This window comes from Corvus moneduloides, chromosome 5 (assembly GCF_009650955.1).
Source record: "Corvus moneduloides isolate bCorMon1 chromosome 5, bCorMon1.pri, whole genome shotgun sequence".
Classification (NCBI taxonomy): Eukaryota; Metazoa; Chordata; class Aves; order Passeriformes; family Corvidae; genus Corvus; species Corvus moneduloides.
This window is the reverse complement of record NC_045480.1, coordinates 33,187,144-33,203,115: the sequence shown is the minus strand read 5'-3', so window position 1 is coordinate 33,203,115 and position 15,972 is coordinate 33,187,144. Positions and strand designations below refer to the sequence as shown.

The 15,972-nt window shown below is 44.2% G+C and overlaps 1 protein-coding gene across 8 annotated transcripts in view; it reads left to right on the top strand.

Annotated features, from left to right (window-relative positions):
• STOX2 (storkhead box 2) overlaps positions 1-15,972 on the top strand; it is a 144,358-nt gene that overhangs the window by 33,427 nt on the left and 94,959 nt on the right. For 2 of the 8 annotated variants that reach the window (XM_032108043.1, XM_032108036.1), the window contains exon 1: positions 14,214-14,300. The exons of 1 other annotated variant lie outside the window; for it this stretch is intronic. Coding sequence is in view for 2 of the 7 variants with exons in the window: in XM_032108032.1 (XP_031963923.1) it covers positions 5,754-5,895 (142 nt within the window). In the remaining 5 variants the exon portion in view is untranslated. Of the gene's footprint in view, positions 1-5,753; positions 5,896-11,024; positions 11,334-14,210; positions 14,301-15,972 lie in introns of those variants that run through there. 5 more of the 8 variants (XM_032108032.1, XM_032108035.1, XM_032108044.1 and 2 more) reach the window with 5 other exon arrangements.

Sequence of the window (15,972 nt, the reverse complement as noted above, 5' to 3'; positions counted from 1 at the left end):
GCATCTCTGCCAGGCACAGTGCACTGCCCTGCTCAGCCCTGCCGTTCACCTGATCCCTGACATTGGTCTGGTCCAGGACAGAACTGCTTTTGATCTTAACTTCATTAGCTCTCAGCAAAGGGTAGCTGCTCTTGGCAAAGGATCCTAAAACAGTCGACACATTAGTAATGAATTAAAACAAACCTGAAATAACTCTTTGTTTTAATTCCAGCATAGCGTGTTGAAGCAGTTCAAGTATGCTTTGGCATGCTGAGTAATGGAGATTTTTTTTTTTCCTATGTTGGTTAGTTTGAAAAATAACGACTGATTGCAGCTGAAACAATAAAGACGTGTCTTCCAGATCAACTGTAGTTCTCAAAGAGACTGTTCTGATACCTTCTTGATCTGAATAAGTGTGATGGTTTTACCTTTGAAATATAACTAATGGGTGAAAAAAAAAAAAGTGATTAGTCATTAGCTGGAGATAAGCTTCCAAGTGATGTCCCCAGAAATGTACGGGAAAAGAACAAGAAATAACTTTTTTTCTTCTCATCCAAAAGGGTAGCGCTATTAATTTTTGTCTTTGTTGAGTTTCTCTGGAGCCTGTCATGGTGTGTGTTAGAGTTTACCTGAGGTCAATGGGAGCCTTGCTGGGGATTTCATCATACCTCCATGCAGCTCTGCCATGGTGACAGCTCATCTTTCCAGCTCACTTGGGGAGGAGGCTGGAAATCCTGATTCTGATGCAGAGGAGTGGAATAGCCAGCTAACCAGTCTGGCTGGGTGGTTTTGGTGTCAGCTTCCTGGCTTTCAGAAAGGCAGCTGAATCTGTTTTATTTGGTGTCCCTGAGCTGGGGTGCTGTTTGTGCCAGCATTTGGGTGGCAGCTCTTGACAGTCTCAACTCAAATGTGTGTGCAAATGTAATTTTGCATAGAGGCTGGATTTTGTACTTATACAGCAGTGACTTGCCAGGGCATCGGACCATGTACATGAGCTGGGCTTGGGCTCAGTACTTGCACTGACTGGATGTAGCAGTAGCAGCTCTGCCCAAGGATGTGTCTTGTGACTATAGCAAAGGAGGAGGGCTGCTGTGAGAGTAATCTCCCAGGCTGGCCAGATATTATGCCTCCTGTGCTTCCTTCACTTGGGACTTGTGTTCAGAGCTCATGATATTTATTTGCTGCTGTTCCCATCAACATATACAAAGGTCCTGATCATTCTTGTAGTGTTCCCCAAGTGCTGGGCAATAAGCACAGTCTCTAGGACTGCAGCGTGTGTTTTTCTAATATGACATCTGCCTTCCTGCAAATAATTTACCTGCAGCATATGATCTTATACTCCTGTTGGTATGTGAATCAGAAGACTCTTTTGGTATAAAGCATGCTAGCATTTTGGAGCATGAGTCCTCTTGAAGGCATTACGTTTTCAAGGAGTTAAGTATGTTCATGTGCATTTCACAGAGAGGTGAGTAAAAAATGGTAAGTAGGTTCCCTCTGCTGCCTTGAAGGAGGGTTGCTTTTATTTTTTGAAATATAGATGGTCTCTACTGTCTGCCTTTCCTTTAAATAAGTGCATAGCTGGTAGGTTTGTTGCCTTTTTGTTGGAGAACTATTGAAACTTGGACCTATGGCTTCACACGTATTTTAAGCATTTTTGTTACTTTCAATAAAATATGAGTGGCACATTGTGTGAAACAGTCAGATGGCTGGGTTTCTGATGGCCAGGGGCCTGGAGCATGTGCTCTGGAAGAAGAGACTGAGGGACAGGGGTTTGTTCAGCCCTGAGAAGATGGCTTTGGAGGAGACCTTACTGCAGCCCACCCGTATCTATGGGGAAGTTAATGAAAAGATGGAGCCAGCTCCAAGGAAAAGGATTGCAAACTGGAGTGGGATTTTCTGAGAAAATACTAAGATAAGAAAATCTCCATGAGGAAAATTTTGCATTGATAACTTGCCTAAAGAGGCTCTAGGAGCTCTGTTCTCAGAGGTTTTCAAGGTCCAAGTGAACCAAGACCTGTACAACATCACATGAAGTCAGGGTTGGGCCTACTTTGAGCAGGAAGCTGCAGATTTTCCAAGGTCCCTTCCCACCTGAACATTGTGATTTAGTGACATTACCCATAAACACAGGGCTTGGAAGTGACTGGAATGAAGGGGGGCCTGGGCTTGCATTGCTTTGGTGTTCCACTTCTAAATGGGGTTAAAAAAGTTACTCTAATGTGATTGTGCTAAACTGGGTGTGAGTGGGAAATTCTGTCACAGCAAATGTTTCCACGAGCAATTGACTGTCGCCTGCCTAATTGCATCCCCCGTGGGGGAACACTAGCAGGGCGAGTGGGGTGTTTATCTGTGATGCAGCAAATACAGCTCTGAAGTCATCCAACCCTTCAGCCTCGCTGTTATCCCCATTTTCCAAATTGATGGGTGAATGTGGACATATTGTGTGAGTTGACCCAGGTGATGTTGCAAATCCAGGTTTCATTGCAGGAAACTGGAAGAAAAATAAGATTAAAGTTTTCTGTGCTGTCTGGAACTTGCTCACCCCAAGCATGCTGGCCCTCCAGTTGTTGGAGTGTGTCTTCCAGAGGTCAGGGGCTGGGCCCTCCATGGCTGGGCATGGCAAGCCCTCGGCAAGGAGGCTTTCGACCAAAGCTGGTGTCCGGTGGGCGCGGGGCTGGTAGCAGCAGCGTGGGTGGCAGCCGCGGGTCGCTCGGCATCCTCGCCAGCACCGACTGGTTTTGCTGCTGCCTTTTCACCAGCTCCGGCAGCCGATTCTGGGGAGCGGGGCCCACGGGTGTGCGAGTGGGACGGGTACCCAGTGAAGGCGCTCCCCGTGCGGGTGAGCACGGACGAAGCGCGTGCTCAGGAAGGGCCGGGCGCGGAGCGGGGCCGGGCGCGGAGCGGGGCCGGCGGGAGCCGCTAGAGGCCCCTCCAGGCGCGGCGATGGCCACTGGCACCGCCCCCGCCGCGGCCCCCGGGCTGCGCTCGGCGGGCGGGCGGGGCAGGCAGGGTCCCGCAATCGGGTCCGGCCTCTTTAAGGGGTGACGTCGTCTCAGAAGAAGGGAAGAGGGAACGTGATTCTACCCTTCTGTTCCGTTCCTGTGAGACCCCCGCCTGGAGTGCTGCATCCAGCTCTGGGATCCGCAGCACAGTAAAGCCGTGGACATGTTGGAGCGGGTCCAGAGGACGGCCAAGGAAAACGATTGGAGAGCTAGACTACGTCTGTGATGACAGGCTGAGAGAGCTGGGGTTGTTCAGCCTTGAGAACAGAAGGCTCTGGGGAGACCTTTGAGCAGCCTTCTGGTACCTAAAAGGGGCTTATAAGAATTACAGAATAAGCTGAATTGGAAGGGACCCACAAGGATCATCAAGTCCAACTCCTGGCCCTGCACAGGACCATCCCCAAGAATCACACCATGTGCCCGAGAGTATTGTCCAAGGGTTTATTGAACTCTGTCAGGCTTGGTGCTGTGACCACTTCCCAGTACCCTCTGGGTGAAAAACCTTTTTCTAATATCTAACTGAAGAAAGATAGGGACAGACTTTTTAGCAGGGCATTTATTGATGGCACAAGTGGTTGTGGTTTTAAACTAAAAGAGGGATTCAGACTGGGTATAAGGAAGTTTTTTACATTGGGGGTGATGAGACATTGGAACAGGTTGCTCAGAGAAGTAGCAGGTGCCCCATTTCTGGAAACATTCAAGGTCAGGCTGGATGGTGCTCTGAGCAACCTGATCTAGTTGAAGATGTCACTGCGCATGGCAGGGGTTTGGACCTTTAAAGGTCCCTTCCAACTCAAAACAGTCTATGATTCTGTGATAAGGGAGGCAATGCATTGTGGCCCTCAATTTTTGTGAGATCTTTGGCACCAGTCCCCTTAGTGGATCCCCAGACAAATCCCATAGGAGTTGAGCTGAGCTGAAACAGCATCAATGGGTGCATGTCTGCCCCAGCAGTGGACCAAAGCAGATTCCTTTCCAAATTGGATCTGTGACTCAGCCTCCACAGATCCCATGTTTTGCACCAGTTTCTGCAAGCACCCATCTTTCTGCTGACATACAATGTGAGATTGGCAGAAATGCAAAGTTGAAAGTATTACCTCTTTTTGAAAGTATTACCTCTATTGCCTTTTCAGCTATGGATTATTTTATTCTGCCTCCGCTTGTCATATTCTCTGGGAAATCTGTGCCACTTCAGGTCACTGGTCACTTACTTATTCCCTATTTTCTTTTTTGTCCTGCCTCTCCTCTTAGTCATGAGGGTTTTAAGGCAGAAATTACTGGTGGTCTGAAGACTTCAGCTGCATAAATTTATCATATGGATTGTGTTTGGCCATTGCAAAGTATGTTTGACAGTACTAAGCTAAGTGGCTAAATGCCTTGGTGATTTATAGTACGCTTAGGGCACAAACGTAATTATTCATTCACCTCATCAAAACAAAGAAGTTCAGCATTAATGAGGATAGTTCATCACAGCTGCCCTGACATAGTTTGAGACTCAGGAATCTCAGATGGGCTCTGGGATGGGTGCACAGAGCAGAGCCTGCACACTTGGTGTGTTCTCAAGCAAGGTGTTGCTGGGTGCTTGCCCTCTCCTTGCAGCCTGCTTCATTGGGCCTTGCAGTAATTTCAAGTGGAAGGGAAGGGAAGTACTTTTTTTCCTAACATTAATACTCCTGGATATATTTTTACAGTTTTTGGGTACTATTCTCTTAAGCGTAGTGTACATAGTATGTGTAATAGCAAGCAATATGCATTTAAAATCTGTCCAAAGCTGTTTTTCTAATGTAAGGTAACCAAACAGTATTGAGGTACTCCTTCACATTCAGAAGCTTTATTGAATTTTTGGCAAACGCTTTTGTGAAAATGGTATATATGTAGTCACTTAAAAAGAAGTGATACGTGTTCAACTGATGAAAAAGCATGTTTTATACTGTTTTTCCTTTTTTATGCCTCCAAATGATATCAGGGTTTTTTTTTTTTGTTTTTTTTTTTTTTTTTTTTTTTAGTTTAGAGGCATGCCAAATCAGCCTTTTCAGTATAGATGCATTATTTTTATAATCTTAGGTACAACAGCACTAGGAATGTAGTTCTGAGGTGAAACTTGAGCTCCCAAGTTTCTGCCTTGCAGTCAGACTTTGTATTTGCATTTTTAAGCTTGTAAAATCTAGGGAGTTAAACGTTGTGCAAATGGTGCTTCAGCATATTCCAATAACACTCGGGCTGCAATGCCAGTCTACACAGCTCACTCCATCTGCTTGTCTCTTCCCCTCTGCTTTTTTTCCTCTTTATATTGTTTAGGTTTGACTGTGTCTAAACAACAGGCTGGCTTCCTATACACAGTATCTTCAACTATTTTATAGTGTAAATTTAAAGTACAGAGAAGCAGGGAAAATGCTTCAGACATGAGAAGAATGGTGAAAGGGAGGAAAACCCTTCTTGATCCATGACTTCTAAGGGATGAATGAAATATATACTTCCTGGAGGTTTTAACACACCATTTCCCATCTTCTTATGATGGGAGGTCTAGGAGAGAAATTGAACTGCTTATTCATCAATCCATCAGCAGTAACCTGGTTGTTTCTTTCCCAATCCCAACTGCTCAGTTCACAGCAGAGGGGTTGCCCTTCCACAGCCTTCTTTGTTTCCTTCTTTGTTTCCTTCTTTGTTTTCCATTTTTTAGGGGTCAGCTTCTGTTTCCACCATATCTCTTCCTTCAAAGCTGCTTTTCACAGAGCTGTCTGTCTTCACTCTCCATCTCGTCTTGCTTTGCAGCTGTCTTGGATGTGCAGCACTCTATGGCTTGTTCCTGCTTGTATGGTTGTGCATCTTGTTCCTGGGAGGGGGAATGGTCACCAGGATCCAGCAAGTGACCTGAAGGAGTCAAACCAGCATGCAGCCTTTTACCAACCCACAGGTGAGCGTGCAGTGTCAAGCCAAGACAGGAGGAATGAAGGGCAGGAGGTGTGATGAAGACAGCCAGGTCAGGGGTAAGGACTGCCAGGTTCCTGCAGTGGTGCTGCCTCCTTGCTCTCAGCTGTGGTCCCATCCTGGGGTGTGGCACTGATGCCTGTCTGACCCTCTGGAGGCTTGTGTCAGCTTCAGTGTAGCAGGCTGAGACATAAACGCACTGAAGGGAAGAAGGAAGACTTTTTGCAAAGTTTCTTATTGATTATATGGCAGCAAGTCAGAGCAGACTTGGCCTGGGGCTCAGCCCTGATATCCCAGTGATCTTTACTTTTTAAAGCACTAGAATAAGAAACATAGAAAAGTGTGCAAGAGAGAACATGACAATCTCCTCTCCCTTTCCATCTCTCTGTCTACCTGTGCTTTTCTTTGGTCCTGGGAATGTTCCTCTTTGACCAAAGAGGGTATAAATTATGGGATTTACTTCTGAGCAGCCCATGGAATAGCCTGGGGCAAAGTCATTCCTAGAAGGTGCTTTCCTCTTCTTAAATGGGTCATTAACGTTTGCAGCTAAATACCGAAGCAGGGAGAGGAGAGAAACAAGTGGGGAAATAGTTTCCTGAAAGGAGGAAGAAAAAGCTGTTATTCATATTCACTCATCAGGATATTCTTAGATGTGCGTGGGAACAGCCTAACAAAAGGAGGGAGCTAGAGAGGCAAGCCAGGTGACAGTGATGTGCCTGGGACAGTCCTGAGGGAGTTTGAGCCATGCCATCCTTAGGCAGAGACATGGTAATTCTTCCTGAAGGAGGTTTCTTCTTTATTTCCCATCTTGGTCCCCTTCTTTCAGTACAGGGAACTGTAGGAAGGGAGGTGTTTACAGAGAAACTCATCAGTTTTGGTTGCTGCTGTATGAGTGTTAGTTGTGAAGTTGCTGTTACTCTGGTGAAAGGAGCTCAAGGGGGGCATTGTGATGCAAAGCTGATCTCAGGTTGCTCTCCTGGAGATCCCAGAGTGTTCATCTGCTCCAGTGTGCTCTTCCAGGATGGCAGGATTGTGCCAGTGGAGCAGGGGCAGCTCTTGTCAAAGTGATGGGGAAAATGTGGCTCTCAGAGACCTGGACAAGAACTGTGTGTGTAGCCTGTGGGGAGGAGAACAAGCTCCTGAGGGATCAGGTTTAAGGCAGGTCAGGAGAACAGCAAAGGATTAGAGCTTGCTGCCTCTCTCTGTTCCCTACTGTCAGATAATTTTTGACCCCAGTCAGATTTCTTTCTTACTTTGGATAGGTAATTAACAGCCACTCTTACTCAGTAATTAGGGGAGTGTGTGATTGTATTGCTGAGGTGGGGGGAAAGTTGTAGCTGCAAAGTCTAGCTGGCAGTTCTGCTTTCATCTGTGTGCAGTGTCCAGTGGTACAAGGTCCTAATATCCCTGTAGGTCTTCATTCCCATGGCAGCAGCTGCAGGAGGTGTTGCTATAGACTGTTTGGATGTTGGTTTGGGTTTTTTTTCACCGCTGGCCATCTGAAATGAAAGAGTAATAAAGTAGATTTTAAAGGATGATATGCAAGGCGGGCAGTTTGTGGAAACTGTGAAAATGCTGGCTTTGCTCTGCATGGTTGGCAATGCTAAGGAAGCTGGGAAGGGTTGTGCTGAACTTCTGTGGCAAGAGAACATGAGCAATTTGATGGTCATCTCTCCAAGCTTTTGTAAAATACTAGATCTTGGATTACAGTGGCAGCATCAGGATTTAAATGCCATGTCTATTATTCTGTAGCTAAAAGGAGGCAAGTGTATTAATAGGTAGCAAGGTTTTGCACCTGCGTAATCAAATTATCCTTCTTTGCCATATTTCACTCCTCTAGATGCTTCTAATAGGTGTTGATGGATCTACTGTGGCATTAGAAAATAACATTTGTGTTGCCTGTTACATTAATTTCCCTGATAAAATGAGGCTACCGGGATGACCCATCTGACTCCTGTGATATTTCTATAAAGAACAAAATTGAGTACTGTTGTTATGATTAGTGTACTAAAAGTATTAGGTTTGTTGTCTTAGCTGTGCTGTGTTTTCTCATTCTCTCTCTCATGCTGATTGCTAATGACAGGCTTTGGCAGGAGCTAGCCTAGGCAGTCCTTCCTGTGATGGGAACCAGATGGATGGTTTTGCTTTGGCTGCCCCTCCCATTGAGCACCAGGAACAGCAGGAGGGAGAGCCCTTTTGCGAGGAGGGGGAGGCATTTACAGAAAAGTAAATGAATGGCAGAGAACCAGTTCTTGTCTATCCACCACTTCCCTTGAGGCTCCCAGTTTTGCAACTTTCAACCTCACCCTTGGCTTCAACTTCTTGGCTTTCAAGAGACTGTGCTGTATGTTACATTTTCATTACTGGTAAAATTGATGGAAAATCACATTTTCTTATGTGAAAAATGCAGTATTCTTGGCTGTCAAAGCTCCATTCAGCTGGAAAAAATCTATGTGAGGCACTCTTTTATATTTCATGTATTTTTGTGCATTGGTTGGAATGAAAAAATAATGAAAGGCTGTATTTTGTCAACTTTTGCATCTGTATGACTGGCAGCACTGACTGATTTGTTTTTTAAATGTATTTATTTCTTGCACTAAGCACTATTATTCTCCACCCTTTCACAATAAATGCAAATAATATGTGGAATGTGCAAATAATATGGGGAAAAGAGAGATGCAAATTATTCAGTCCCTCCAGGTAGGTCTGCAAAGAAACTGGAAATGTGACTGCAGTGTGAAAACGTGCTGTCTTTATACCAGCTGCAGCAATAACAGGGCTACTGTCTGTCTGTGTTTCAGGTTTCTGGGAACACAGCTATTGTATTTTTTAATTTGTTTTTTTCTTCTTCTCTTTTTCCCTTTCCTCTCCTGCTGTGAAACTTTAAATGGGATCTGGGCACTCTGAATATCTGAAGTACATCACTCAGTCCATAAACCTTTCTGCCCCTCGTGGGACCACTGCTGCTCAGGTGTGGTGTGCCCAAACTGCTGAGGCTGTTGGGTTGTGCCCAGGGAATGAACTAAAACCCTTGATGTTAGGGAGAACAGGTGGATACTGCTCCCGAGATCCAGACTGGAATTTTAGCACGAATCAAGCTTCTCCTCAGGGGAAAAACGTGGCTTCCCTTCCTGCACAGCCATGTGCCAGCTGTCCTGGGACGTGGGCATGAGTCAGATGGAAGGGAGCCAGACTGATTGGCATTGTGAAATCCCGAAGATCTTGGGATGTCTTTGCAGCAGGAATAGGTTTTTTTCCTGCCTTGCCATTGCCCCTAAGCATGCTCCTGCCTAGGAGAAGTTGTCATGCCACTCTGCACTGCTGAGCAGTGGGGATGTGACCCTTGGTGTCTCAGCCATGCTCCTGAGCACTGTCTGAGCCAGTAAGCTGGGGAGGACGGTGAGGTGCAGCTGACAGACCCATCCTGCGGCAGCCGGGGCGTGCTCCACGGTTCAGGCATTCCTGTGATTCAGCATCTCCCTGCAAACTGAAAACAGTGTTTTCTTTTATTACAACTTTTTTTAAATGTCAGAATTGTCTTCCTACTTAGATCGCTGTAATTGCAATTTCAAGTAAAGAGCCTGTGAAAAGAGGTGTCAGGGTGTTCCTTCTCAGCATTGTTTCATTGTTACCATGTGTAAAATTCACTCCCAATTCCAATAAAGATTTCAGTGTGACACAAATTTTCAGTTATTTTAAATACTAAAAAAGTGATATCTTTATTCTTGCTAGTTCCATATAGATTTTCTATCAATGCAAAAAGAAAAAAAAAAGAGTAAACTATGCAGTAAAAGCTTACAGACAAAGTGGTAGAGGTAAAATCTTACAGAAAGATCTAGAAAATTCCTCTTTGTAACTGAGACATTGTTTATTTCTGCACTTTTAGGCTCCCCACCCTGTGTATGTGTTAGAAGCTCTTCAGTGGGGGATATTAGTCATTATGAGAACCCTGGTCTGGAGACCTTCCTGGCTGGAGGAGGGTACACTGCTGTGCTTTTGTAGTTAATTTGCTCCAAAATCCTTGTGAGGGTGCTGAGCTTGTGAGGACTTAGTAGCTGGAGAGTAAATGGTCAGCAGCACATTGGTTTGAGTGCAGTCAAACAGAAGAGGATTCCAGAAGCTCCTGCTCGGAGCAGTGCCAGCTATGAATCAGACAAGGTTGTTCAAGGCTTGATCCAGTTAGGTCAGACTGGAAAGTCTCCAGGGATGTGGATAGCGCATCCCTGCTGGGAAACCTGTTCCAGGAAACCCTTGGTATTTTGATGTTTGTTACCACGTGGTACTTAGAACGGTCAGAGGTTAAAATGTGGCACTGTTCTCCCTATAGATGATACTCCTGAGCCTCTTTGTTTAGGAGGCAGTGCCTAGGACACTTCTCCTACATGGTGCTCCATGCCACGAAGAGGTGGGTGCAAGGGATGAGGGCTTGCTTTGTCCTCTTTTGGGAGTAGGCATGGGGCAAGCAAAACCATCCTGCTGATCCAGGGGGTGAAAACCAGTCCAACCCCTTCTATCCCTGGTTTTCCTTGACCTTTTTGCCACAGCCACATATAAGTGATGCAGTAGGAATGGTGGTGCTCCAGGGCTGTCCTCCTTTCTCCCCAGTAAGCGATACATCTGTCCTGGCTGAAATAGTCTGCCCTGGATTGGCAACCTGGTCGCTGCCACTGCGGTTAATAGCAGGGCTGAGCCATGGTGTCTGCTGCTGGCAGAAATAATTCTCGCTGTTTATGTTCAGACACAGGGCTGGGACATAGGGACATTGTAGCACCTCACTCAGGGCCTGAGATCCGCAGTGTAAGCCTTCAGAGACATGGGCACCTCCTGCAGCTTCAGCTGGGGACAGAAAACCAAGCCTCCCTGGCAGGAGGCAACCCATGAGGTGCCTATTGGACTCCCTGTGCATTTGCATTTTCTAATCTGCTGCCTAAAGCATTATCTTACTTGCTCAGACAAGTCATTCACCACATCAGGAATGTGTGGGAAAATAACTCAGTCAGGATAACCAGAGGAAAATAAATGGTTGTGTGGTTGGCCATTTGGAGCTGAGCTAGCTTGGGAATTTTTTTTCTTTCAGCAACACCCTGAAAAAAATGTAGTGCGAATGGGTGTGAAATACAGAGAGAGTTTGCTTCCTTCTTGCATAGGCATATATCCAAAAAAAGACAGCAGTAAATATAGAGACATCTACTGCTAGATGCTTTGGTAGAGCTTTAAAGGATCTAAAGGCTCAGTGTGTTTGACTGGTAGGACATTGGATCTTCCCCACTGAAATGAACTTTGAATACAAGGGAAGTCTCTGACACAGCAGAGAGGAGAACCCACAGTGATCACCTGGGGTGTTTTGGTGTGCCGCTCTGTCACCCAGACTCCACTTTGCCGCTTGGTTCTCCATTTGCTTGAAGAGAGGATTCCAGACATAATGTAAGTACAGAGGGGAAAACCATGTCCTATGTTAAGGGCAGCAAAATGAGACTGCAGTGGGTCAGATCCCAAAAGGCACTGATGTTTGTTACTGGGGTGGAGGAAAAAAAATGTGTTCAGGCTACTGCAATTCTAAAAAATGCAGAATTACTTCACTTCTGTGAGATATAAAGTGGATTTCACAGCTACTATGTCTGTTGCCATTTAGGAGACACCAGTGAAAAAGAGCAGGATAATGTCTTCTGCTACAGTAGAAATGCCAGTGTAAAAGATTTACTTCCTAATTAGTAGACATTGCTCTAATGATAGAGATATTTAACAACAAGTTTTTTGTATCATATCAAGCCCTGTATTCTAGAGGTGGCTTTTTCCCTCTGTTGGGTGTTAAAGCAGTTGCATGGATTAATCACACTATAATGCAGCCAAACAGCTCTTGTCCCTGCTTGACCCTGGGAGAAGAGGCTTTTTGGCTTGATACATGCATGAGGAAAATCACATCCAAGTTTTATGAAGTATATTTTGAAAATAAAAGCTGAAGTTTAATTAAAAAAACTAAACAAAACACCTTGTTTTTCCCAGCAAATGAGGTCATGCAGCCTGATTGCCTGGCCCATCTGTTGCTGTTCATAAGTATGTTACATTTTTAAAGGCCAATATTAAATGGTATTATGTAGTTATCTACTTTCTTTTTTTTTTTTTTTTATGCCTCTTGGCTTGTCAAGCACTGTCATTATGTCAACCACTGTTCTTAAAACAGGATTTTGGTTAAAATAGTATATACCTGCCATCTGGTTGAAAAATGTAAGCTTCCTACACAACTAAGTAGAGTTGAACTACAGTATTAGGAATAGCTCATGTTCTCTTGAAAATAGCAGCTGATGGCAGATTGCAGAAATCAGCCAGTTATCAGTTGTCATTAAGCTATTTGATATCTGACACACATGGAAAGCTATTTATGAATGTGCAGTTATGTTATAGAAGTATTCCTTTTTTTTTTTTTTTCCTCCATCCTTTACTCATTTAAATATGTTGGTTTGACTGGACTGGAAAGCAAAGGCTCCCTTAATATTCACAGAATAGCTGTGCTGCAGACTGAAGGTGTGCCAGACTGTTTGTAACATTTCTGTCATCAAAAAGTCATCTGAGAGGGGTATAGAAAGAAATTTGGTGTTCCTGTGCTATAGAGCTGTAGGTGTCTAAAGAAAAATGTCAGCTACAAGGAGCCCAAGAAACAGAAATATGTGGAACTAGCTGGTAAAAGATTGCAAAACTAGAAATTGTAATGGAAAAGATGCATTTTACTTTAATATGTATCTGCATTTCTGCTAGTAGGAGAAAAGAACTCAAGTCTTAGCAGCAACTAAAGCAGAAACACTAAGGGCGTAATTGCTAAGCCTGGGCAAGGCACCAAAGACTCTCAGAAGTCTAGGTTAGTCACTAACATGAAAGCTTAATGCTAACCACTCAGCAAGGACTCATGTACAACGCAGGGCAGAGGATGCTGCTGGAGAGGGCACTGAGGCACAGTGATGCTATGACCTGTTCCCTTGTCATACCTTGTGAGGTAACTCGGGATTACAGAAAATAAAGCAGAAACAGCCTGCTAAAAAGAGGGATTAAGAATTATTTTGTGAGTGGAAATGTGAACAAAAAAGCAGTCAAAATAGGATGGGGTGCTTTAAGGCTAATAATTTTATTCAGAGGGAGCGTGAGGAGATGTTATTTTCATGTGGGCTGAGGGCTAGACCCTGATTAATCTGCTGCAATGACGTTGAAATCTTGTGAGCATATCCTGCAAGGTTTTATAAAAAATAAATATATATTACCTATAAATAAAATACAATAAGAAAATAAATTAATATATAATAATATATTAATAATATCTGATTATTCTCACAAATTTTTGATTATATTAGACCAGAAATGTTTTGAGTACAATGAGGAGTTTGTTGACCCCACTGCAAAACCCCCAATCTCTTCTCCTTTATAAGTGTTGACTGGAAAAATTAAGGTCTTTGTTGTTGTGGCTTCAGCACAGTCTTGATCAGGTCTGAAACTCTTGGGTTTGGATCTGAATCCTGTTGCTTTTCAAATGACATCTGAGATTCTGGTTGTGAAAGGTCTCTAGTCATTTTGCTTTTAAAAGTTACTTCACCCATAACCATCCATCCATAATAAAAATGGGTTCACCTTCATAATTATAAGTTTTAGGTTTTACAGTCACAGAGGTATGTTCTTACAAAAAATTAGGTAGCAAAAGGTGTAGGTCAGAGGTTGTGGTTTGTTTTTTATTCTTTGACTTTTCCTCACCAGAGTATTTGAAAATTTTATGGTGGAGAGTAATCACGTCTGCCTTGCTTCAGGCTTTTGCAGACCTTCTTAGGCCATCAAAGCAGCTTCAGCAATCTCAGCGTTTTGGCAACATTGCAACTATCTTGACCATAAAAAGGCTTGTAATTGCAGAGAGCACCTCCCGCAGTGGAAGGTTTGCAGGAATGAGCGGTGCCCAGGAGCGATTGCGGCTCTCCAGCGCTCCTTCCCAGGTGTGTGCACACATGCCAGCTCTCTGCGCTTCCCTGCTAACCAAGCCGGTGTTCCCAATGAAAATCTTGCTGGGGAGAAGCCTCCTGCTGGCACACAGGGAAGGCTAGCAGATGAGGCGCGGGCAGACTCCCTACTGAGTGAAAAATGCAGATGTTTGACGGTTCAGGGCAGTTTGACAGAAAGTGTCTCTTCCTCTCCACTTCCCAGACTGCATACAGTTATTTGCAATTCCAAGCTGCTTATTCTCTAATTTAGTAGCTAATGACTCATCTGCCCTGTTGTGCTCCTCCTTCCCTCCCAAGCCACCAGCTCTCCCTGCTTGCTCAGTCTCTCACCAGCCGACTGGAGCAAATCTGCTGCCTGGTTTAGTTCCCTTTGGCTCTGCCTCCACAGGTCATTTCAGCTTCCCTATCCTGGCGAAAGGTTAGTGAAAGCCCATTTATCTGCCTCTCTTTCTTTGATTTGTAATTTTTTCATGTGTTTATCTGCACAGCAGATGGCTAATAAAAAAAACCCCAATCAAATACTCTAAGTGTGTCTTGTGGGGGGTGGTTGGCAGATAAAATTGGGAGGGAGAACAAGCACTCACGGATCAAAAGTAGCTGTGTAGGCAATTTTATTTAAGGACAGAACATGGTATTTTATTTTACTTCTCACATCTGAGGAAAATAATATGTTAAAAACACTGAATATAGTTGAAGAAAACAGTGTATCAGAACTTGTAAAGGTGATCAGGAGTGATCCTTGATAATTAGGTTTCAATGTGAGAAGCATCCTGGAAGACAAGGACGTTTCTCAAAGGAGCTTAATGGTTTTGCAACTGCATAACAAAGTTTTCCTTTATAGTAGGCAGATGCCAAAAGTACTGGATATGGTGGCATGTTACACCTAGCATTTTTATAAGGAGGTTAGGAAATTGTGTAGCAAAAGGCAGTTGTTTTTTCACATGAGTTCTAAGAATACTGCATGTCCAAGTGAATTCGTTTTGTCAGGTGTAAATGTGAGAACTTACCTCAGCAGTCCCGAAGTACTAAACTTTTCCCAGCAGACGCTTGTCTTGGAAATGAGCTTTCTGCGATGTTGTTCTGCTGTTGTTCTCAGGTTAATTGTTCCAGGTCAAGTTTTCTTGTGAAAGCTTAAGTCATTTTCTCAGCTTCTCGAATTCTGACCTCTTTATGTCAGTGGGGAAGCCATATTTAGGCCACCAGATGCACTGCATTATGAGCATTTGGGGCTTTTCCTTTTTTTAGGGGAAGCAGGAGGTGAGAGAGAGGAACTCTAAAATTGGTTTTGTTTGCAGCAGCACATAACTTGTCTTTGGCTTAAGGGAGTATCTTTTCTTTGACTTGGGAAGTTCTGCTTTTACTGAGAGAGCTAGAAAATGAAAATTTTCTTACCATGGCTTACATTCCTTGAGAAACTTCAGTTGTGTCAGAGAATATGTACTCTGTCTGACCACACAGCCTTTGAAGCCGCGGCACGCAGAAAGGTTCTGGGATTGCCTAAGAAACTGCAAGACTAAGGAGAACTTCCCAGCACCCAGTGTAACCCTCGGGTACTTTGCTGAAGGGCACCAGTTGATAAAGCAGGGAGTTCCAGCTGGGAGCTGCCCAGGAGCACCCTCCAGGCCTTACATTTACTGCTGGGGATGCAGCTCTCTCTTGTTCCTGCTTCCTCACGAAGTAACCACAGCCTTTCCCTATCATCTCATGCTGCTCAAGATTAGAACACGTGTGCTGAAGTTCAGGATCAAGTTCCATAAGCAACATCCAATACAATCTGTCTAATCTGAAAAACTTTTTTATTTAGTTTAGGTTTTTGGTAAGTGTCATGTAGCAGTTGCTGGTGCCAACAGGTATTCTGCATATTTATTACTGAGTATATTGCACAGAAAATTAGTGTTTTGGGTTAAGATCAGGAAAGAAGAAAGAATAACTTTTAAAGTCTGTAAACTTGGCACAAAGCACTCTTGGGGGCAAAAATGGTAGAAACAACATGTGGCCTATCAGGGCAGTATGTTCTGGGATAGTGGCTTTCCCCAATGTAAGAAAGCAGGTATTTAGGGTTGTGTGCATGTAGTGTAGGATGTACATGT